Genomic DNA, 24670 nt, shown 5'->3' on the forward strand with positions numbered 1-24670 from the left:
GTCAAACTTGTCTCATGCTTTGTTCCTGTTCATCTCGGGTTTCACTCACAACTTCTTCACTTCCCCGCTTGATTATTGACATATTGTGTTACCGCCGGATTCCTCAAGCTTAACAATTAAAATGTCCCTTGTAGTCCTAGAAGAGTGGCGTGTTTAGAATTACTTTAGACATCAATATTTGTTCAGCGCTAATGAGTCTTGGAGGAGATGCCAGCATTAGGAGAGTCTTTGGGTTTTAGTCTCCGCTTGGGAATAATTAAAGTAGGAGGAAGCATAAGTACAACTCCTAAGTTTTGTATGATAATGGGGACATTATCATTTTGAAGTTGAAACAAAACACAACCGGAAGAGATTTATTTCTATTGTTCGAGATTTTCAAAGAACCCTCGCCACCAGTATGTAAATTACTTGGAGACTCTGGTCTTATCAGGAAATTTTATGTGAGAGACTTGATTGAATCAAGTGCAGGAGAAGAAGTTGGGGAAGTGATTGATCCAAGATTAGATTCAATTCCTGCTGATGCAGTCATTTTAAAATTTTCTGTAGAAAGATCAGAAATAGAGAGGTTCACAGATTGAAGGAAATCTCTTAACGATTCGTTAATCCTCTTTTACCATCCAGCTATTTGAGGAGTGATCCTTTTAGTGCGGGTCCAATTCATGTTCTTAACACTCGACTACCCGGCTGGCTCTAATTCACATCCCCCAAGACATTCAACTTGCATCTACGACTGCATCAGCTGGACTCTCCTCTCTTCTCCTCCTTGTCTTTGTTGCGTTGGGATGGTCACTTCGCAGTTCCTTAGTTTCTCATTTAGTGTGCATCCAAGAACCTGGCAATCTCTGGTACTTACTTACGTGCGGCATCCCTTGCTCTCGCATGTGGACATTAATCCTCTCCAGCAGCCTCTTAGAGAAGATGAAGATCATTGCGGCTTACATCTTTATAGCTTAACTGTCCTGTCTCGTGGAGTCGTCTACTCTGTGGTCATCATTGCTTTCTCCTGTGCTTCTAGTGCCTGCGGTATTTACCCACAAGCGCTGCAAAGCGATTTATGTTTTTATGTTTATTTCAATTTGTCTCGTGCGGGCTTAAAAATCGCTTTTGTTGACAAAAATTCCAAGCCGCTTACCAAGCATATATGTTGTATGGTCTGAAGATGAGCATGAAATGAACGCCAGCACATAATTTAACGCTGCTCTGATTTCCTTAAAGTTAAGAAATTGCGTTTTAAGCTGCGTATATACAATGTGTTCAAAACTATTACTCCATAGAGGGCGCCACTTGAAATTTATATTATTTTATGCAGCACTATATTGAAAATGTTCCAAAATGTCGTTGGCTAGGATAATGTTTAGACTCCCAAGACACATCAGCCCATATTCCGCGCGTATCTTAAATAATTCACACGATGCAAAATGCCTAGTGCCCTAGCATCTTGCGAGATGTCTGCCACTTTTGGCTCGTTTCATATCTTGCGTCGGGAGTCTCCCAGAACGCAAGCGAATTTACATTTAGATTTATGCGCGCCGAGCATAACACAGCATAGCACCAAGCGCGCGGCTTTAATAAAAATACAAAACTAAACAAAATAAGGAAACAAAGCCGACGTATAGCAACAAAAACAACACAAGCGAAATACTCGAAATTCCACCAGTGGTGCATGCGTGCGATTGTGTGAAATATTCAGACGCAAAACTGTAAAATAAACTGAGGTGAAATATTCGTGTGAACTTTTAGCTCCGAGAAGGGTCATTTCGTGATGTCGATAAATTTAAGTCGATGAAATATTAAGTCATAGTCATGTCATCGCCAACGCAGATACAAATATGCAACTGTTTTCGAAATTATTTGTATTTGCGGGAATTAAAACATTACACATTGCGCATAATTTCGAAGCATGTTGACGACGCCATGTTGCCGGATTAATTTGTTTCGTCGCATTACGCCTAAGCCTTATAAGTGCGCCCGCAGCGGAAAATGCAATGAAGTGCAATTCGTTGGCGCGTTTTCGTTTTATCGCGGCCTCATAAATTTCGCGCGTTGCGGGCTAAATTATTGCGCTTTGCATTCGCAAACATCGGCGGAATCTGAAACATTTCAAACTCGTATGTGTACTGCAGCGATACAAGATACAAGACAGATTTATTCATAGAAGATTTATGCAAATTTTGACTATTTTATGAACATGCCATAAATTTCCATGAGAACATCTAATTTTTATCGATGAAAATTGATTTTTACGAAAACTGCGTTTATTTTTGTTTAGTGATGAGTCAAATATTAATCCACAGATGAATCACTTGTTTTTCATAAACTATCAAAAACTATTCATTCGTATGACTCAACTAATGGCATTTTTTCACTGCTAAATTTGTTTGTTTTTGCTTATTTCGGGAAGGGAATCATTTTTCCCATGAAACTCCTTTTCCACCCGTTGGTATTTTGTTACAAAGCACATACACCGAAACTGATTGCACTGAAAGTGCCCTCGATTCGCGCCGGCGTCGGGTTTTGCGCACACGGAAACTATGACTAAATATTGACATTTTGTGACTCACTCCACTCGAACGCATTGAAATATTGTGTTTGCCGGCGTTATTAACTCGAGTGACAGTGGTGACAGTAGCGACAGCTTGAATCACTGCCACCGTGTTTTTATCATCCCGAATTTTGCGTTTTTCTATACGCACTTGACGTTTGTGCGTGCTTAAGTGGACCGCATTCACACCCCAAAAGTAATTACGCGCAATTGTTACAATATGACAAGAGTCTTTATATTTAAAAATATAATAAAATCTTGTTTGTTACTTTTTTGTGTTGTGTGCTATAAATTGACTTCTTATAAGTTTTTCGAGGGCAATTTTTCATTTGACGCAGCTTTGTTGACGATTTGTCAAGCCGTGCGCGACAAGTTGGACGTTGAAGGGAAATTATAATTTTCCTGCGCGACGTCGCGGCAACTTGTTAACACTCTTGACAATTTAATTTCAAACTTTATGAATTCTTTTATGCAACACTCGACGGTTATTTTCGGTCGCAAAGTTGGAAAATATGTGTGGAAGTCGGCTGTCGATACATATTTCAATTCACACAGATCCGGACTATTAAAATTAATAAAATAAAAATAAAATTTTTAAATTTAAAAATATTTAAAGCCGAATCTGGATGAGGAATAAATTCATCATCAGATTACGCCCGTGCAACTTGTACACTTTTCCTCACTTTGATAATCATACAGCGTGAAATATACACGCAGCATAAGCTCAGGAGCAGGGAAAAAGATGAAAAAAAAAAAACCGAACGAACGTAAATGAAAGCCGGGCGCTGGGGCTTAGAATATAATCCTTATTAGATTTTCGTTTAGGAATTTTTTGGGACACGGCGACATCGGCTTACACTTCTCCACACTTTTATGATGTAGCCGAGAGCTTTCGAGCGCTTGCTTCTTTCACGAATCTGAATCGATAGCAGCGCGGTGCTTTCACGCCAAGCGCCAAAATGCATATTGCGATAAAAGTGGGTCGCGATAATAAATCAAGGCGCATTAGCGCTATTACCGTGTGGTCCTTCGAATTTTCCAGCGTTTTTCACACGCACATTTTCTGATGATATCCAGAAGAAAGTTGCCGAAGACATTAAAAAAAACTTAGTTTTGAATATTTTTTAATGTGGAATATTTAGCTGCGTAAGAAGTTGTGCGCGTATTTACGCGGCGGTGAGCTTTATCAACTTAAGAAGATTGTGGAAGATTATGAGACGTTTCTCGCGACGTTCTCAAGCACATCAGGACATCATCGTTTCAGGAATGCGAGATGAGCTAGCCAGGTTTCTGCTTGAGTGTGCATAAAGCACGTTTACGGCATTATAATATAAGCGCTCACATTTTTACCTTTGAGTATTAAAAGTGATAGAAACATTAAAAACAGCGCCATCTATTGGATAATAGTCGGTGTTTTATTTATTTATTTTTTGTTTTATGCATAAAACACGTTTTTTACTTCCATCGTGTTTTTTACAGTTTTGAGACCCAATAAGTGGCATTTTTCTCACGGAAAGCCAAAGCCGTGTCTAAAGTACTTTAGTCACGGGTTTTAGTCACGGGGTGGAGCTTGCATCTATGAATTTTTCTACTAAATTTTTCGAAAGCTTACTGTTTATCTTTGAGTATTAAAAAAAAGTTGAAATATTTAAAATAGCGCCATCTATTAGATGAAAGCGTACACTTTATTTAAATTTTGTTTTTATGCTAAGTAATCTTGTGTAATTATGAAAATAATAAGTACCTGGATGCTTTTCCGGTTTTAATTACGAATTTAATTTATAGCCCTCGCGGGCGCTGTTTGAATTGTGGGTTAGTGCGGTGCGCGCAGTTTTCACCCTCGTGCGTCTGCCGGAATGCGCCCGGTTGCATTACCTTAAAATATTAACCCCATCGGTATGGCGGCGGATGGCGTCTGATGGCACATTTGCACAAACATTCCTATACGACGATAACGCATAATTATAAATTAACGAATTATAAATATTAAACGTGCGCATAACCAACGAGACAGGTGTTTAATGTTTACAACCCACACACACGCACACAATAAAATATTTCTATGTAAAATTATGAATTTTAGTTGTTTTGTGATTTTGTGAAAAGACAGCAGAGAATATTATTATTGTTGTTGTTGTTGAATTGTGTGCATGTGCACCGTTGGGTGAATGCTCGTTTACGGCATGCTCATTATTATTAAACGCTTCGAATTAAGCTCCCGCCGGAACATAAATCATCCTTTACGCATAGTTTATTTATGCTCGGTTGCGACCTGCGCTCAAAAGAGAAACGGAGATGCGCGCGAGACAACACTCATTGGCCGGCCAGAATTACCGCAAGAACTGGTGGAAAAATAATCAGAGACCGTCGAGACGCGCTCGACGAGAGTGTTTTTCGTAATTGTGCGTTCGAGGAGAGACCAGGACATTTACTCTCTCGTGTTTTGTGGGAGAATAGTTTGAAGTCTAAAATACGAAAATCATCTTTAGGTGATAAATCTCGCACTGACACTAACTACGACTTGACTAGTTTTCGAATAACTTTTTGTCGGTAACAAAATAGGTGTAATGATAGTTGAAATTTAAAAGTTGGAAGAAAATGTTTGAATATTGTCAGTTTATTCAATTTCTTGGCTTTGATGTACAGCTTCCTATTTGTATCCGAAGCCAGGTTAAGCCACAGCGATATTGTATATTTGTGTTTCCGATATTTGTTGACAACACCGCGCAAATCGAGAGATTCTGAAGGAATCCGGAAATTCACTACGGGATTCTCAACGTATCACACTTGGATCTTCCGTGATATAAAGTAAAATATTTATTTTTTATACAAATACAAGAAAAAACACCAAAAAAATCATTAAACCACAAAATTTTTTTTTTTTTTTTTATCGTATTTGCTTGAAAATATAAGTTTTATAGTTTTATCTGCATGCTCTGGTCCAACAATGTTCTTTTGTTCGTTGTCCGTTGGCTGGATATCATCACATTTCATTTCGTTGTGAAATGGCGGAGGCGCCATGCAAATAGCGCCGCAGCGCCGAAAAAACTACGACAAAACTATAACGAAATGACGTAGTGCACGATCGTAAAAATACGAAAGAGATCCGAGCGTGGCGCAAAAAAAGTTACTGTGTTTACATTTTCATTCGGACGCGTTTGCTGTGCATTTTCACTGCACTCGTTCGTTTTCATTGTCATAAACAACCCGAACACATGACACTAAATGTAAAATTTGATGAAAATACATATTTGGCTAAAAAATTTATTATCTCTTGTAAGTAATTTATTATTAGCTTAAAACGCGAAATTTATTCAATATTTTCCATGGTGCAGTGGAAAAGTTTATAGTGCACTTGTTTAACAACTTTATTCGCATGGTTTCATCATGAATTATAAGCACTATAGGAAATGAGCTGGAAATTCAACTCGTTGTGCTCGTAATAAACTAGTAAAAAATGACGATATCGCATTGCAAACACAGCGAAACACAAGAAATACTCGAGCATGCCGAAATGTAGAAATCGCACGTATTGTTGTTAGATTTGTTTCGTGAATGTCGGCGTTTTACTAGCAGCGCGCGAACGAAATTTGTTTTGCAGTTGGCGCATTGTGTGTACAAATGCACCTCGAACAGAAGGAGCCGCACGTGCAACATTAATATGGCTGTTTTATTTCTTGGCGAGCTGGTTTTAGCCGTGGTTTTCACAAGTTGCATGAGCGTATTTTCAGTGGTATATTGAGCATTGCGACGATGCGCCTCGTTTATCTTCCAACAATCAATTTTCCTGTCTGCGCTCCGTCTACGCTTGATAATTCTATGTTTACGTGTTAACATGTTTGCATTAGGTATAAGGGACTCAAATTTTGGTTGTTGTTGTTGTTGTGGTTGATTTTTTTCTTCTGTTGTTGGTGTAATGGACAAAATGCGTCTGGAAACAATTTCGAAATCTTTGAGTTGTTGGCGACTAAAAATATATATCAAAAGGATTCGTGCGGGTCGACGAGGCGTGCAATGCGAGTTCGCTCTCAACAATTTTCTTCTTGTGTGTGCAAACGAACAAAAATATCCGTCAACGCGCAAAAATACTTACGTATAATTAGCTGAATTTAATGAGCACACCACTACTCATTATTCCAATTTTAAAATTTGAGTTGGCTAATGGTGGATGCTTAATAATTGCAAAATTTTTACAATAAAACTGAATTTTTGTTAAATATATGAAGCATTTGTTGATTTTTGTATTTTTCATGATTTTTATTTTGATTATTACTGTTTAATCGAGTGTTTTAACATTCAAAAAATTATTATTTTAGGTTAGGTTATCAGAAAAGGTTTTTGCTGAATATTTTGTAGATTTTTAGTAATTTGCAGAAGACATTCAAATTTTTTTCGACGAAAATAAAGAAAAATTATTTTTTTATTCTGTCACTTTTCAATAAAATTGAATATCTCTGAAAATATTAAATTAATATCATTTGCAAAAATACTGTACAAAAGATAATTTAATTCTCCATCCTGTAAGCCCAGTAGCTTTAAAATATCTGTAATATTTCATGGATAAAAGACAAAATACTTTTTTAAATGTCATTTCCCACTGCATTCGACCAGAAAAAATTATTGTTTGATTAACTGAACTAATCCTATTAATAAACCCCTAAAACACTAGAATTTAATCTTAATTAAAAGAACTTGGAAAAAACAACAAGATTTAATGAAAACCATTAGAGCACTTGGAAACATATGCCTATTAAAATGAAACACAGTCAGAAAAAGCGTGTTGAATTGTTTTTAACCCGTATATCTTTCGAAACGCGCACGAAACATATCGTAAAGCAACTTTTATAGGCCTTTTTAGTTAAGGTCTTGTGTTCCACTGCGTTCCACCGGCTTTGGAGCGTGTTACACGCTCACATATGCTTAATAAAAGATGTCGGACATTAAAACACCACACATGCAAAGCGCGCAAAGATTGGGGACGCACAGAATTAAAACCGAGTTTAATGGATATTGAACAACGTATGTTATTCATGTTGCAAAGTAATCAAATGTTATAAGGGGTTGAAGTAATTATGTTTGGCTAGACTAAGAAATTTGTAAACCATAATCGTAATCACAGCTTGACATGCAAAATATAAAAGTATGGAATAGATAGACACGTTTAGTAAACATTGTAAACGCAGAGGTTTTTTTGTGAGTCGCAATTGAATTTTTGTTGATATTCCACGTGAAAATGCGAATTTTGATGGTGGCAGCGCGCAAATCGCGTAAATCCAATCGAAGCGTACCGAATCGTCTACTCATGGTCTGGACTCTCGGGTATTATACGTTATGATATTATTTACGGCGTCCGAGCGCGCGTTTCATTCAGTTTTCACGTTTGCAGTTTTCACGCACCGAACGCTGCATATCCGCTCGAGCGTTTTATCGGTACAAATAGCTCCAGACAGATTCAGGCCCCATAATCCTATCCGACCAGAGTTTACTCACAGTCTGAGTTTGAATAAACCCCGAAACTGGAAAAAATATGCTCATAACTCATTTTACATAACATTTAAAAAAAGGGTTGGTTTATTTTATTGATGTATTTAATTGATTTGTTGCAGATTTAAAGAAGCAATTCGAAGAGAATCCGAATTCTGTCAAAGTTGAACACGGTAATCAACTGGAGCTGCGTTGTGCAGCCCCGCAAGGCTTACCAAAACCAAGCATTTCATGGCTGAGAGGTGGGCAACCTTTGCAGACAGACACATCCGTAATCGTCACCACGGAGGGAAATCTACTTATAAGTCAGGCCAGGACTCAGGATACAGGAAACTATACTTGTGTGGCGGAGAATATCGCTGCCAAACGAACTGCACCATCGGCGATGATCACCGTTGTGGGTAAGCATCTTAAAAATCAAATTTAATTTTATCTCACGCGGTGGTGATACCTGAATGTCCTGAATTAGAGATTGTGGAGGTAGACACAATCGGTGTGTTAATCCCATTTAATCAGCGTCAGAGCGCAGCGTGACACGACGTGCATAATGATAATCACAACCCTAGAGGTCGTAATAATCTCATCAGGGTATCCCTGTATCAGACTATCATGCGAGGCTATGCGATATCATAATATCTGTAATAGGAGCTGCATTTGAATATCAGATGTCTGATGTTACGTGTCGGATTAAACACCTAAGCATAATTACAATTCAAATTTAGCATAAATTCACATCTAAACGCGGAATTATGTTTCTAAAAAATATAATTTAACTAGATTTTGCACGCGACTTCATTCCAGTAGTGTTTAATAAAAACGTAATTAGAATTTACTTTCTTGTTCTAAACATAGTATGTGTCAATTCTATCAATAAGATTCGCAATTTTATTTTAAAGAAATTAATTATATAAAAAATTGCTAATAATGCACTTCAGCGCGCCATCTCGGATTCAACTAATTAACTATAACTATGATTAAATCTCAATGCCAACTTTTATCTTATTGAAAAAGGCTGTCTTTAGGGTTTTCCCGGCAATTATTCGAATTTTTCTCGCCGTAATAACCATCTTTGTACTTTAACGTACATTTTAAAAAAAGAATTGGGCAAATTGGTCTAGGCGTTGTTGAATAATGCGCTTACCAACAGATTTTGCGATCCATTTTTATATTATAGATTATAATCAGTTTGTTGTTGGTTAAAGTTCCATCCGATACTATATTCTACATGATTATGGTCCAGGGCGGTGGAAAGTATCATCGAGTATCATCTTACGGGTTCATTACAAGCGATTAATGATGTAAACCAATCTACTCTGCACGCGTTCGCTTCTTTCTTTTTCTCCTGCTCGTTAAATCTTGAAGTTGGACGGAGGAGGCTGCGGAACCGAATCTGTAGGTCGAAATTTATGACCGTCGAATACCGGAATAACTTCAGAATATACAGAAATCCACATAAAACCGTAAAAACGTAAAAATAAAAAAAGATTTTATATGTTGATTTTGATGTGGATGATGCTCTGATGATGAAACGAGCGATTCTCTATGTGCTGTAAGTTTGGTGGAATATTAATTTCGCTTGAGATGAAAATTTCGTATTTGTACATCTTTGGTTTAATTCGTTTTTGGGTTCGTTTCGCATTGCGAATTCATTCTAGGTTTTAGCGGCGCTCGCGGCTTAAGTTTTAGCAGAACACGCGCGCTCTGCACGAGAGTTTGAAACGTTTGCAAAGCTGGATTGTGGATTGTGGATTTCGGCGGCGCAGGAATGCTTTGTGCTGCGCGCCGGAATCCTTCGTTTTCCTTTTGCGCGCTCGGACGCGTTTTGCTTGCGTCCGCTGTATTTGCTCACGCGCGTTTGTGTATAATAATCCGGCCATATAATGTCTATATCTTCTTTATGCGCGCGGTGGAGAGAGGATTCTCTGGACGCGTATAACGACGCGTTTTATTAGATTTCAATTATGGCGAGCGGGGAATTATGCTCGGGTTTTATTTGCAATTCGAAATCTGGCGTGATGTGCGTGATGTGTTATTTACAGGTACGGAATAATAAAAAAAAGAACACGTGATTATTGGTGCTAATATTATACATCTCAATTGAATTTGTATGTTTGTGTCGCTTTCACACAGAAACTACTGAAGCTATTTTGATAAATTTTTGTATAGAGATAGTTTTGATCATGGAAAATGAAATAGGATACTTTTTATTGCAAAAATATAACGCAAAGGGTGGAAAATAAGGGTTGAAAATTAAAATCATAGTTTTAGTTATATAATTTGAATTCAGATGGCGTTAAACTCCGTTATAACAATTTTTATCTTTTTAAATTAAAATAAAAATAATCAATCAATAAATCCAACCCTGTGTGACTTATATCTGTTGTCATCTTTATACCAACATTAAAGATTATTACTAGTACTCTTTCATCGATAAGAAAAGCCACGGCCTGTAGGCAGGTGGTAAAATATTATTACTCTGATAACTTCGTAAAAAATGTCACAACCTGCAAGTCCCATGAGAACACATTGAATTTTTACATTTCGTTGGCTATTTTTAGTTATCTCTTACTAAGTTTGAAGCCGGACTCTGGAGACACATGTTAAAACTTAAGCAAGGCGTGAAAATTTTATGTTTGTCGTCACGCCATATTCTTCCGTCTCTGGGCGCGACTCTCGCCGACGGAAAACTGCTTCATTAAAATTGTATATATCTGCATTTAATTTCGTGCTCGGCTGCGAACGACGCGCGCGACAAACATCGACAAATATTATTACAAGATGTGCGCCAATGATACCGAAACTAAAAGCTAAAAGACTCTCTTGCGGAGTTGATTTTACTCCAACTCAAATTCGCATGATAAAATGTTTGCTCAGCGTCGTAAAAGTTGGATTTATTGAATAAAGCAAACAAGTTGAGATTAAAATGATTAACGCGTGAAATATGTTTATCACCGTGTGCACTGGTTTGGTTTTACGAGAGGAAATTATCAATAAAACTTTACGAAACTTTAGGAAAAGTTTTGTTTTTTTATTCGGCGCGTTGTGGAATCCGGCATCCGGAATCGCTATTTTCCACTTTTCCACTCGGTGATCATTTTTCTCCACTCCGGCAGAAAGAAGTGGTCTAGCGGCTGTAATGAATCAAAAAGGATACGCTGACTATGCGGCTGGTGAAAGTCGCCGCATTTGGCTTTTGTTTCTTCACCGTTTAGCTTCCGTTTTGTACCGCCGGCAAACGGAAAAATTTCTTTACTTTCTTTGCTCTGCGCTGACAATAATAGCGCCCCAACCAGACTGTCGCAAACATTCCAGACGCATAAACGCCGCGCAACATAACATATATCCTCAGCGCCGAAAGAGATTTTTATCCTTCGGCAAAGGATAACGGAATAAAAGATGCGCGGATAGTTGTGGCCATTGTGGGTGCTTGGAAACTCCCTTTCGATTGCGAGAGAAAGTCATTCCAGTCGTAAGCGGCAGCCAATTCGCCCCGGCGAGGGGGTGAGAATGGCGGTGATTGAGATGTTTTGATGGCGTCCCAAGTGGCCGGAAACGGTCAGCAAACTAACCATTGAAATACGCACGCACGTCTGCAGCGTAAACTTTAACGCAAACGATGCAACGTTTATTTTAAAATAAATTCGCAACATAACCGTATTTATCACATCAAAAAAAGTTGTGTTATTTAAATGTAGATGGCGCTAGTTTACTTTAATCATATTTACACGCGTGTAATTTAATTTTAATCCGGTTAAAAAGGGTTTTGAAGTGAATGTTGGTGAACTGCATGCAAGTTGTGAGCATTATGAAGAGTATTAAGTTTCACCTGGCGCGGTGAAGGTGTGTGTTGTGTAGGTAAAGCCCTGTTAAATGAGGGCCAGCTGTCGGCCGACGCCGCGCACAAAATAATAATTTATAATCGTTGTGACGTGCTCGTTGCTCTCGCGAGCTCTCTTTGCTGCGTGTGCACACTTTACACTTTTTGCAGGCTTGTTTTTTTCACCCGGCTGTAAAGAGCGCTAAAGCAAACTGAATATTTTTTTTCGTGACACAAAACTGCAGGCAACAAAGACTCAGCACGTATATTTTATATTCTACGCAGGATAACTACAGAAAAAAACACCTGTCGACTGTGGGTAATAGGTTGTTGCAATATGTGAAGGACAACGGTCTAAAAACACACTTGCATGTTTTCTTCGAGTTTTTAATTAATTACGCAAAGACGCGTGGGTTTATTGTAATTATTCTTTCACTACTTATTTCTATACATAATTCTACGTCGGATTATGTTGGAATTGTGACTGTTACTTATAAACTTTAAAAGTTATGGACAAAAGATATAAATATTGAGAAAATTTTAAAAACTTTTTATTTTGTGTTATAACAATTGATATAAATGCGAATTTTGTTAAAATTTAATGTAATTTAGTGTTGAATATTATCTAGTATTTAGTACTGAAAGAATTATGGTTTTATTATCAATAGTTTTCCGGTAATTAATTAATTTCTATCAAAAAATTTATTTTTTGTCATTTTAGACCGTTGTTCTTCACTTATTGAAAAAATAAACTAAAATTATTCTTGTAACCGGTTGTCATACGAAATTTGAACATGTGGTAGGAGGACACGAACATTCGGCTCACGTGAACCGAAATCTTAATGACCTGCTTGATAAATTAAGCGCGTTATGAATGGGCACGGCTGGGTTAAACGCGCGCAATTAGCTCGCATGTAATCCTTTTAATTGATGTCGAAAATACTCTTCAAAACTGTTTTGAAATTGAAAAATTATACTCATCAATTTTGTATCTCCGCTGACTTTAAATAAGCAATAATAAAAATGTACAAATTTCTTTCTGCGACTGTCTGGCGGAGATTTCTTGTTGAATTTTAAAATAAATGCAAGAACTAATCGTAGTAGAAGTTTCTGGTTTTGCTAGAGCTTCGGAAGTCGAAGTTTCAGCGCAAAGTTTTCGGCCGCGCATGGAAATATCTATCTACGAAACGAAATGAAACGGGGCGGCGCAAAACACAAAACACAAAAATAGAATCGAAACATTGGCGGCGGCATAAAACAAAGCAGAACAAATCTGAAAGAAAAAGGAAGCGCTACCACCGCACTCGCGCACGAAGGAAACGTGGATGTGACTGTTATTTTTAAAAATAATTAGTTTCGGAAGTTTGATGATGGTCGTGCGCCGCTGTACTGAAAAGAATTAACTTTGCTCAGACGTACAGCGAAAAAAATAAAAACGAAACACACGCGTGGTTCATTAAAATGATTTTATACAATTCTTGCTGGTTTATTTTTATGCTCATTCAGAAGAAATTTACGTTGATTTTCTTGGTTTTTAGCGGATTTTTGCGTGTTTTTTGTGACTTTTGCTGCAGTTAAAAATAGACCAGCGGAATGCACACGCTAATTGATAAAATAACCGTTTTAACGAAATTAAAACGTTGCGGAGAGCGATGTGCTGGCCGTTTTATGTAATCGCTTTAAATTTAAACGTCGAGTGGATGGCGAGTCTGCCGATGCCGTCTCGCAAAACGCAATTAAGCGATTCGGTTTGTTTAATTGCTTTATATCGGGGCTGGGCGGGCGCGCTGCATCGGGTTTCACGCAAATTGCGTTAACAATTTGCTGCGTCGCATGACAAAATTCCAGAAATCGGGAAATTCGAGTGTCGAGTGCTAAAATCGAAACATTTCTTATGCAACTACAAAATTTCAATCATTTAAGTAGAATAAGTTGCCTATATCATAAATAAAATTTGTGATGGATTTCAATTTTTTTTAATTTACGTTTTCGGTCAAGTAAAATAATTCCAAAGTCGTGTTTTCACGTTTAGCGCTTGACTTGAAAGGCAATTCAATCTATGGCCGGATTCGCGCCGGCATTATTACGATAATACGCGTCATTATGCGCAATTTTCCAGTCGCGCGGAATAAAAGATTATAATGCCATAATTTCGCGGTACTTTTCTCCCTCGCCGCGCCGCGCCGCTGCTTATTTATACATGCGCTCGAGCTAAAGAGCTAAACTAGCCGAGCGCCAGCAAAAGCAGCTCAATCGGTCGCTCGGGTCGTGCTGAATGCATCGTAAATTCAACCAGAATACACTTCCAACCGTGCAGACATTACTACGCCGCATTAAGAATCGAAAAATGCGGGGAAAACGCATCAAGACGCCGCGAATTCAATGCGCTAAAGACAAGATTAAACATTTTATTACTTGATAATTGTTAATAATTGCACGAAGAGCGCACATCGTTCGGATTGTCCGAGTAATTGAGCAATTCTAGCGAGTAGCGACCATGTCACTCAATCCCGCAATTTATTTCCAGCGAAATTTAATGTTAACCAGACTGCAAAACATTGTAAACAAGTCTGAAATGTCCATTCACACATGAATATGTTGATGGTTATTTCACCGCTAGATGGCGTAGTTGTTAGACTGACGCATGTCATCAACCAGCGCCATCTGTCATCCTGTATTCCGGGAATATTCACACAATATTTCACCCGTTTTATGCTCGTTTTCTGCACTTTAATGTCATGCCGCGTGCGCTTGGGAAGCCGTCCGCTCCGCCCGGCTGATGGAATTATGATAATTTAGCGCCACGCCATGTTATTTTCGCTCGGCGCGCAATAACACGCAAAGATAAATGAGATTGTAGCAGCTAATAAAGTCGCGAACAATGTACGACTCACTCCTACGAGTTGTCAACGCGCGTGTTTCACTCCCCCGACGACAAGCGACTTATAAATAACATTTCTGATCTGATCCAAGTGTGGAAAATCATTGGACACATTGTATATCAGGGAAAACAAAACAACGAAAACAACGTGTATATTACGCTTGGTTTTGTACATGATGCAGTTTTAGGTTATACGTGAATTTGGACTGTAGAGATTAATTTTTAGTTTTATCTCCGACCTCCTGATGAAGTGGGTTTTGTGGGGGGTCTGAGGTGTGGAGGTAGGTCAACTGGTAATTCTCCACCTTCGAGTTTGACGTTGATTAGATACATTGCCAGAGCAAATTCATCTCTATCCAGGAATCCGTCCTTGTCTGTATCGGCGAGTTTCCAGATTTTGCCCAAGGTCCCATTTGGGAGTTTAGACTTGACCATTTCTGATTTGGCAGCTCCTCCTGATACCCGCCCATCGATTGGTTCCAATGTGTCGAAGATAGCGTCATATTGGGCTCTGTCCCGGTTGACGATCCAATCTGGTTCACCAAAACCTGCGTTGATACCTTCACCTTGTTTGTATCCGAATGGAGATACATGGTCTCCTAGTAACCCCTCGAAAGCACCTCCGTATATGTTGGTTTCATTGGAGGTGCGGACTTCTTCATGTGGGAGCATTGCCATGAGATGAGCAATATCTATTGATAACATGTTATCAACCACTTCGATTAATCGGGATTTTATGGAATGGAACTTTGTGAAATCTTGGGTTGCAAGCACATTCTTCATTTTATCTATGTTTGGTAAATCCCCTAAGGAAATAGAATGATCTTTCTGCATCTTCTCATAAATCTTATCAAGGTTTTTAATGAGATCCTTCTTCTTGCCATCTTTACCAAACACGCTGGGCATCTCCTTCTTCAATTCCGAAATGATATAAGCATGGACCTTAGCAAGTCTAGCTCGTTTAATCAAATCATTCAATTTCCTCAACGCGGCATTCTTTGGAAGACTTTGCAGGTCCTTGAAGAGATCCTGATGTTCATCTTCAAACAATTGACGGTTTACATCAAACCTCAAAGGTTGATCCCAGAATGATCCAATATAAACCCTTGCAACTTCAGGAGTCTGAAAAACTTTCCCGAGTGACCACATCAGAGCACCATAAACCCTCATGAGTTGTTGGTGATCAATCATATCAGCTTTATTCAACACAATTCTGATTTTATCATCATGACCCTTCAAGGCTTCAATAGATCTCCTAAATTCATCAGATATATCCAACTTGTGTGCATCAAAGAGTAACACAATCCTGTCCACACGCTCCGCGAACCATTCCAACACACCAGCAAAATCATACCCGCGATCAATCCGTTGTTTCTCCCCGGCGAGGATACCAGGCGTGTCGATTATAGACAAACACTTTAGGACCGCTGAATTGACATGGGAACATTGGAATCTGTTCAGGAAAGCATTCCCGAATTTACCCAGAGGTCGAAATTGTTTCTTTGGGTCTACTACCAAGGCATTCCCGGGTATAACCCCCTCTTTATTGTTGTACATCACAGCGATGAATCTATCCGTCGTGGGTTCTGGTCCAATACGCATGCCAGGAAACTCTCGCTCCAAGAGGTACCTGATGAAAGTGGTCTTACCAGTAGAGTACTGCCCGACGAGTAAAATCATCGGCTTCGCTTCGAAATCGGCATCGTTCAATTGCGGCGAGTGAAAATCATGGAAATTATAAGCCTCCTCCAATGGAAGCAGTTTATTCTTATAGATTACCTTCAACCCTTCGACGACGGTCTCGAAAAGCTCTTCTTTATCATCACTCACACGCGATATCCAGCTAAACATGTTGATATTGTGGATTAGAATTTTTGGATGTAATTTTGCTTTATTTGACACTCCAAGCTTTGTATAAATTCAAAAACTATAGCAACCTAAAACCATCAGAAACAAATGTTGTAAATTTTGTTGCTTTTGTTTGAATTTTGTTTCGTTACGCGTTTTTGAGTTTTATTTGTTCTTTGGAATATAATATGCAATACGCGAAAGGGAAGCACGCCTGTCAGTTTATTTATATTTAATGACCCTACGGCGCTCTGTTCCTGCGTTTGTGCGTGCGATGCGTTAAGTTATGCGCGGTTCCCCGGCGCATATAAATTCCATAGTCGCGTTGCATCCAAGAGGGAACATTACCGTTGATAATTGCGTTGGAGAACACTGTGCCAACAAACGCACTTTCAGTTTTAGCTCAGATATTATAAATAAATTGCATTTTTAATTTTTAATAAGCAGAATTTAATTCTTTGCTTAATTTTATTCTGAAAAGCTTTAGAAATTAATAGTGAAATGAAATAGCTTTTTGTCATCGTTTTCCTTTTCGGTTTGTCCCTGCTTTATCTTGTTAATACATCCTTCATTCTCTGCCTTTGAAAATTTGATATTTGGAAATGAGATTACGAAATATAATCGCACTAAATTAACGTACAATTTTCCTCCTTTCTTTAAGTCCTTTCTATTTGCTTTATTCACTTTAAAACTTCTTCCAAAACTCAGAAAACAAGAAATTTATATTCTAAACTTTATTTTTCTTGTATAGTAATATATTTTGTCTGTTAATTTTTCTTGTCCACCTGAGCCCTGATCCCGAGCTTTAGATACAGTCAAATTGTGTCTATTTAAGGTCTCAATGCATTTGTACGACCGTCTCGTTTGCATTCATCGCCCTGACTTTTATAAATAATTCGAATTATCCTCTCGATCTCTCGACGTCGGCATCGACCGTCCCCGATCTCGATAAACTCGCCTCTTTACTCGGCTTTTATTTGCCGGCGACGTTTATACGCCGCATCCGCCCATCTCGAAAGTTGGAAACTTTCTCGTGAGACGACGACGCGCCGGTGAGCGGATATTTACTAGTCATAGACGTCGCTAATTTCGAAAATATTTATCACCGTCCGGACGGGAAGTCTTCCGGCTTTGAAAATTTAAAGCGCGCCGGAAATTACTTATATCCTTTTCATGGCGGAGGAGCGCACTAAACGCCATTAGTATTATTGGTGGCGTTGCGCTGGAATTCAGCGTCGGAGTTTAAGTAAAACTTAAAATTTTACGATAGTTTTAAACGCTCGTAGTACCTACTCCCTGGGGGAAACCGGAAATTTATTACTAGTGATAAAGTTTCACTTTATTCGGGACAATTAATTACGACTCGTTTACTTCCATTATATTTAACCTAAAATATGTAAGTAATTTTTTAAGCCGTGCGTAATATCCATTACCTACGGGTATTATCTACGGGACGGAGCTTGCGCCTGCGCATTTGCAAATTTCGATGATTTAAAATACAAAAGTTGAAATACAAAAACTCAACGTGGAAATAGAGTGGAAGTAGTAAAAATAGTGTAAGCATCACGTGACTAAACGTTGTTAAACACTCAAACACTCAATCAATCTCGTGAGTAAAGTCCCCGTTTAGCCACTTGATACTTAATATACTATTTTTTATTTTGTTGATATATTATTATTGTTATGATGTGGGCGAAAAAATCTTACGTGTACTTTATACAAAATTGATAGGATACTTAACTTTGGCGCAGCAATAAACATGATTTATGTGGGTCTTAAAATTGCGAAATAATTAAAATTACGAACCCGAACCTGAACCCCAACTACTAACTACTTATTACACGTTTTATTCGTCGCATGCATAAGTAAACAAAGTGCAGGTAAATAAACCGGCGGGCTAATGACGATTTTAATTATTCCCAAATATATACAATGTGTTTAAAGAAAAATAATTTTTTTACGTTTAAAGAAATTTTAACCAAATAAAGAAAAGATATTGTGAACACTCTGTATATGCGTGTAATTGTATGTATGTAGTTTGCTGCAGAGACATCAATATGCAATATGCAAATCGCTCGCCGCATAAAAACGTTGTCGATAATAAATGGATAATTAAATGAACTGCCGAGAAGTTGCTCGCTTGACTTGACGTCGCCTCTTAATTATGCAACAGTAATTGTACACAAACAAAGATTAAACTTAATTTCCGCTCGGTTAGGCTTGGCCATCTTGCAAAGAGAGCAAAAATCGCGCTGCGCGCGTCTTAATCAGTTTAAACGGTAACAGCGCGTTTGATACGAGACGCTAACGCAATTAAGCGCACTTTCAAAGGCGATTATTAAGATGAATTAAGTCGGAATTTATTTTGTTTTAATTTTTCCACAGTGGAGGATTATAGGGTAAACCCGTTTCTCGCCAGTTTTATTATCTGTGTTTTACGCTGAAGCATCGAAATTTATTCATGCAGATTGATTGCGAATTTTGCGTTTAATGGCATGCAAATATCTCGTCGCGGCAGACTTCTTGACGTGCGCGCGGGGTAAGAGCGGAGATGATGTTTTCACAGTGAGAAGGGTGGAAAATTTCTCACGAATTGTCTTTTGACTTTGCTCAAGCTGAATTGCACTCATCACTTTGAATAATCGGCAATTATTCGAAAATTGCTTCATTTATTCCTCGATTAGGCATTGTATTAGAAACATTTGTAAATTTTAGGGTTAGGAAAAAATTTGCGGAAATGTTTTTGGATAGGTTCATCCCTTTAGTTTCACGTTACGTTACATGGCCTGCCTGTTCTTGTTGCGGTGCGGTTCGGTGTTTTACTCGGCATTACTTTACGAACTGCAAACTACGCGCCAAGTCGAGTTTGAAGTCCAAGAAGTTGAAGTTGAAAGTTAAAGTAACATCGTGATACCTACCCTTCGTGGACTTTGTAGACTTCTGGAGGTTTTGTGCGAAAGTATGCGCGTAAAGTGAATAGTTTTCGTGCGCAGCCTGCCGGAAAGATGGGAAAATGAAGAGTTTGTTTATTCGCCCGCATGCCGAACGCCGGAAAAACGGAAGTAAAGCTCTTTTAAGTCCACTTTGGGACTCTGCTAGTTGTGTGAAAGTTTTCTAGCCAGAAAACAAAATATTTATTATAGGATATTTATAATAGGAGATTTTATTTGATGTGGATTTTAATCAAAATTGTTTCTTCGATTATTTTTTTTTTTCGTGAAAATTTTGACATCTAGTTAATATTCGTGTCTGGTTGGCGACGCATTTCCTAGCCTACGCCAAGGAATATCGCCGCGAGACATCACTGACTCCCATGACAAGGATATAAAATTTCTCGTGTGACGCCTGATGAATTTATAATTCGTTTCCGAATTATTTCTTATTATGCGCGCAGACCCCCCGAAAGTGCGCTCAATAAAAAGCGCCGTCGTCGACAAACCTCATAAACATTCCTGGGATCTCTCCCGCGGCCAAGTCATCGCGAGATCTTTAAGATCTGTCCGATTGTCCAATCGGCCGATCACAAGCCTGTTACGTTTCTGATTTTTATCGTACCCTTGAGGAAGGTTCGTTTAATTCGTATGCGTATGTTGGCATCATGTTGTTGAAAGTGCGTTGCTGCTCATTGTTTTCTGATTTTATTCCTATGTGTTTGTGTTGTGTGTTGTTGCAGTGAACGGTGGGTGGTCGCCGTGGTCCGAGTGGCAGCTCTGCCATTGTCCGGGGGGCGCCGCGTTCTCCGCCGGCCAGAAGCGCACCCGCGCGTGCATCAGCCCGCCGCCGAGCAACGGCGGTCTCGACTGCGTCGGCGTCAACGTGCAGAAGACGAAGGAATGCCGCGACTGTCCGCCAGGTAAGCGCGAACCTCACCTGGACCCTCTGTTTCTTTTCTTCTTCTTTCAATAAATAACAAGCGGCCAACGAGCAACTACACCACAACAACAACACACCAAACAAAGCAGGCGACACTACAACAAATCATATCATCATATCATTAAAACAAGAAGTGCATACAGTGCGTTCACAGTCCCACATCCATATAAATATATACCTATACTCACTGCTTGCTTGCGCCTGCTTATTGCCAATTAGTATACTCTTTGTTTCGCTTGTCTATTTGTTTGTGTCTCTGTTTGTTTTCCCACGCTTGCATTTATTTCTGCGCGCAGAGGAGCTCATCCTGGATACGATTTATGAGTTTGACGATAACGATTTGTCGTTGATGGGTAAGAATCTTCATCATTGAAATACTTACAGCCACAGATGACAGCTGTCAACTGTCAAAATATTTAATTTGACTTTGGTGTAATTGTACGCGACTTCAAAGAGAGACGTACTAATTAAATAAACGAATTGTCCTTGTGATGCTTGTCAAAAGCTTGTAAATTGAAGGGATTCCTAATTTCCTCATTGTACCGGTAAAAATCCCCAACATAAGCATTGTAACTAATTTGCATCTGCTTGAAATTAGTAATTAACTTTTGTGATGTACGCTCGCTCTTTGAATGCCGTCATTATCGTCCCGAACGAACGAGATCAAAGTGTCGCCAGCGTCGTCCGTTTGCGGTCGGAAGAGTGTCCTCGAACATTAGCAAACATTATCAAACGCTGGGGCAGGTCCAGGTGGAGACGCGCCTGGGCCGTTTCGGAATTAAGTTGATCTCATGCAGCGCCGTGGAGTTAATTTTAATTGCATTTGCGTGACCGCAGCGGTTCAATTGGCGTCCAATTGCCAGTTTGCTTGCGTAATACCTCTGCCAGCGCGCTGCTTGTGTAACTAACTTCGGATTAATTCCCCAGAGCCGAAATGGTCCAGCTGGAGCGACTGGTCGGAGTGCAGCTCCAATTGCACGAAGACTCGCCGGCGGTACTGTATTACCAGGAGGTGCGTCGGGAAGGATATTCAGGTGTCACCTTGTTCCACTGAAAGAGGAACGGAGTGTGTTGCTACGAAGGTGGAGAATGTTCGTGAAGGTAAGTGATTTTTAAATTTTTTTATATAAAGACAATTGGGTTTTGGAAAGCATGAAATGCGATTGCAAGGTGTTGAAATTTCTAACTCGTAATGCAGGCGGCATTGCGCCAAAGCAACCCTCATGCTGCATTAAAATTTGTTGCAGCGTAACTAATACAAACCGATATAACGGTCTCCTATTCTGCCAGGGACATTATACCGAAACGTCAAAATCAATATTAAATGCACCCTCCTAAAGGCGGTCTAAATTCACATTTTAGGACCTACAAGATGTTGCGGTAAATTCAATTTTAATTATTCAAACACATGGTATATTAATATTTGATATTTGGGAGAAGGTGTTTTCGAGCGTGTTTTATTTTTATTTTTCGCTTTCTGGTCTTATCACTTTGGGATATGTTGTGGTCATTGCGTGTCACGTCGTTTACATAAACGTCTACCGCCCGGCTGGACATTATTCGGGATTTGCGCCCGTTTGAGCGGCCGGGGATTATCGTTTATGGTGACATTTGGCAGGCGGTGGGCGCGTTTATGATGCCTCCGCCGCTTTCACTGACGTGTGCTGCGACGAGTATGAGGACGAGAGCGGAAATGCCGAACGCCAATATTGACTTGTCGCGACGCGAACGCATCAAGGGGTGCGATGTGCGAATGTGCCACGTCTCGCTTAATCCCAACAACTAACACAGACCATCAGTCAGCAAAACATTCCTAAATAAGCAATATCAGTCGAAGTTATGAAAATTTTTGGTTAAGTCCTTCAAATTGCACATTTGCTCCACGTTTACTTACTAATATTTGATTGGGCGATATTAAAACACATAGTTTTTTAAAGTTTATTAAATTCTTGTGAATTCTGCTTTCACATTGTGGTTTTTAGGGGTTGTTTCCGGTACATTGAACATTTTGGAAATTTTGCGACGTCCGGTGTCCAGTTTCGGCGCAAATGCGTGATGCGCGTTGTTTGACTGTGCGCTCGGTGGCGCGTGGCGCGGCGAAAAAGCCTTCGGGCCATTTAACGCCCCCGCCCGCCACCGAGCGTGCGATATTAAGCTCGCGGAAATTACTCTCGGCGCGCGGAACTTTGCGAGCTCTGACGCCGTGAACACTTCATCATCGTCGTGTTTGCCCACAGCGCGTTCGCTCTGAATATATGAGAGGGGCGGTGGTGTGCCACCTCCCCACAGCTCATCGTTTCATCAAATTGATATTAATACGTTTTTAAGTCACTTGATGTCCGTGGACCGAAAATATGGACACCGCAAAATGATGAAAAGCGCTTTTAATCATTGTTTCCGCGAAAAACAGAAAAATTTTAAATAAAAAATTTTCCATTTTAAATTTAGCAATATAATTTATTGTTTTGCCGGACGGACATTTTGGAAATGAATTAAAACAATGAAAACCCCTGTCAAATATATTAGAGACATGGAGTGAAATGCAAAGGGGCGCGAAGGGACCGCAAACATAAAGCGAGCTTTAGCCTCGTCGGCTACGCACTGTTTAAGCCCTAATACCATAAATAATCGGAAGACACGCTGCACATCCGCCCGTCTGGCTACCGCTTCCGGTTGAACGTGAAACAAAATCCCGAAATCCGTATGCAACCGAAATAATTATTTTTTTAAATGTTTGTTTCCACATTGAAGTCTTGTGAAGTCTTCCTGAAGACTCTTCATTCTTGTATTCTGCTTGCCGGTTTTCCGCTAGTTCACAGCAATTTTCTCGAATGCAGACATCTCGGAAAGACGGGGGATGAAACACTTCAATACGTAATTATGAATGCACCCCTTTTGGCAACCTTTAGTGCTCTTGGCACTTGTGCTCTCGCGAGTTATGCGTTCCTTCGACTTTACTTCGGGGTCGTTCTTCATCTCTTGCCGTGACGGCAGCTGGCGGCTGGAGCTGGGGATTGCTATCGTTTAACAGAGTTTTGCACCACCACAGCGTTAAACCGCATCATAAAATTCCGAATTCACCATTAAAAATATTAAAATTTAGATTAATTACTTTTAATAAAACAAATACCTTTGCATTTATTTTATGCATTTTATTTTTACTGCGAGCAAATAAAATTTTATTTATTTCAACGGTTTTATCGGCATCTTTATCTCTTATTCCCGGGTTTTATTTCGTTACTTTTGCGATATTTGCACAAACACTTGATACATATGTATGCAATGCGGAGTAACATGGGAAAAACTAGTAAAACCGCGATTGAATTGTCTAACCGAGTCCCGGGACTGAATATTTCCCGTCTTCGTTGCTGATTTTTTGCGAAACTTTTTGCGCCAGTGCCCGTGCATGCTGCAGTTCAATCGCTCATTCCGCATCCGGAGTCTCGCGAGTTCTCGTCGCTCCTTGGGGTTTTCTCATCGGTTTGCTGATATCCGCCGGTGTTTCCAGCCATTGTGGCTGGAACCGCAGCGATAAATCCCGGCAGGACGTCGGTTTAGACGTCGGAGAATTTTTGATTGCGACTGCATCCACAACCATCCGATATATACATATAAACCACATAAGAAAAAGCTTGTTCTTCACAGCTTCCTGTTTTTTCTTCTTTCGTTTTCGTATTTATTTATTGTTCGCTTTCCTAATGCCATCGGTCACTCGGGAGCTTCCGGCCAACACGTTTGGAAAAACGTTATTTATTGTTCGCGCGCATATACAGTGCGTTCATAATGTCGGCGTGATGTTATTGTTGGTTGGCGTCGCGACGGTTTGGACACATTAATCGAAAAGAAAATGAAAACATCCTCGAGAGTGGGATTCGGGCGCGCGCGCTAGACTTCCGGATTGCGGCAGCGATTCAATATCGCACACGGCGCGCGCCGTTATTGAACTGTCACTCGTGTGTCACTCCAGCGTTAGGTAATAACTTCAACTTTTTTTTTTGCGAGAAACGCGCTCGAGAATAGGGAATAAGGAATAGTTCCGGCTGAAATGTCGAGTGCGCTTGGCAGATGCACTATGGGCAACCCAATGTACACAAAAATAATAATAGCTCACAAATAAAAACAAAAAATGAACAAAAACTGATTTTACGCGTATAATTGACGGTTAAATTTGTTACAAATTGAGTATATGCTAATAATAGAGAATTAAGTTGTTTCTGCGTCCCCT

The 24670-nt window shown here is 39.5% G+C and overlaps 2 protein-coding genes across 3 annotated transcripts in view; one reads left to right on the forward strand and one right to left on the reverse strand.

Annotated features, from left to right (window-relative positions):
• Positions 1–24670, forward strand: part of LOC135795764 (netrin receptor UNC5B) — a 102144-nt gene that overhangs the window by 54766 nt on the left and 22708 nt on the right. Inside the window, exons 4-7 of one of the 2 annotated variants that reach the window (XM_065307547.1) lie at positions 8149–8427; positions 20246–20425; positions 20742–20798; positions 21373–21546. In XM_065307547.1, the coding sequence (XP_065163619.1) occupies positions 8149–8427; positions 20246–20425; positions 20742–20798; positions 21373–21546 (690 nt within the window). The remainder of the gene's footprint in view (positions 1–8148; positions 8428–20245; positions 20426–20741; positions 20799–21372; positions 21547–24670) is intronic. The other variant, XM_065307548.1, reaches the window with a different exon arrangement.
• LOC135795765 (EH domain-containing protein 3-like) lies at positions 14860–16674 on the reverse strand. The gene has a single exon (XM_065307550.1). The coding sequence runs from the start codon at positions 16573–16575 to the stop codon at positions 14953–14955; it is 1623 nt and encodes a 540-aa protein (XP_065163622.1). The 5' UTR covers positions 16576–16674; the 3' UTR covers positions 14860–14952.

This window comes from Atheta coriaria, unplaced genomic scaffold (genome assembly GCF_025399875.1).
Source record: "Atheta coriaria isolate IRGN ID8LTWV9N9 unplaced genomic scaffold, Caltech_Dcor_3.1 hic_scaffold_7_pilon, whole genome shotgun sequence".
Lineage (NCBI taxonomy): Eukaryota > Metazoa > Arthropoda > Insecta > Coleoptera > Staphylinidae > Dalotia > Dalotia coriaria.

What these genes read in the sequence shown, in the direction of transcription:
- LOC135795765 (XM_065307550.1), bottom strand. Translation starts at nt 16,575, where the DNA reads ATGTTTAGCTGGATATCGCGTGTGAGTGATGATAAAGAAGAGCTTTTC.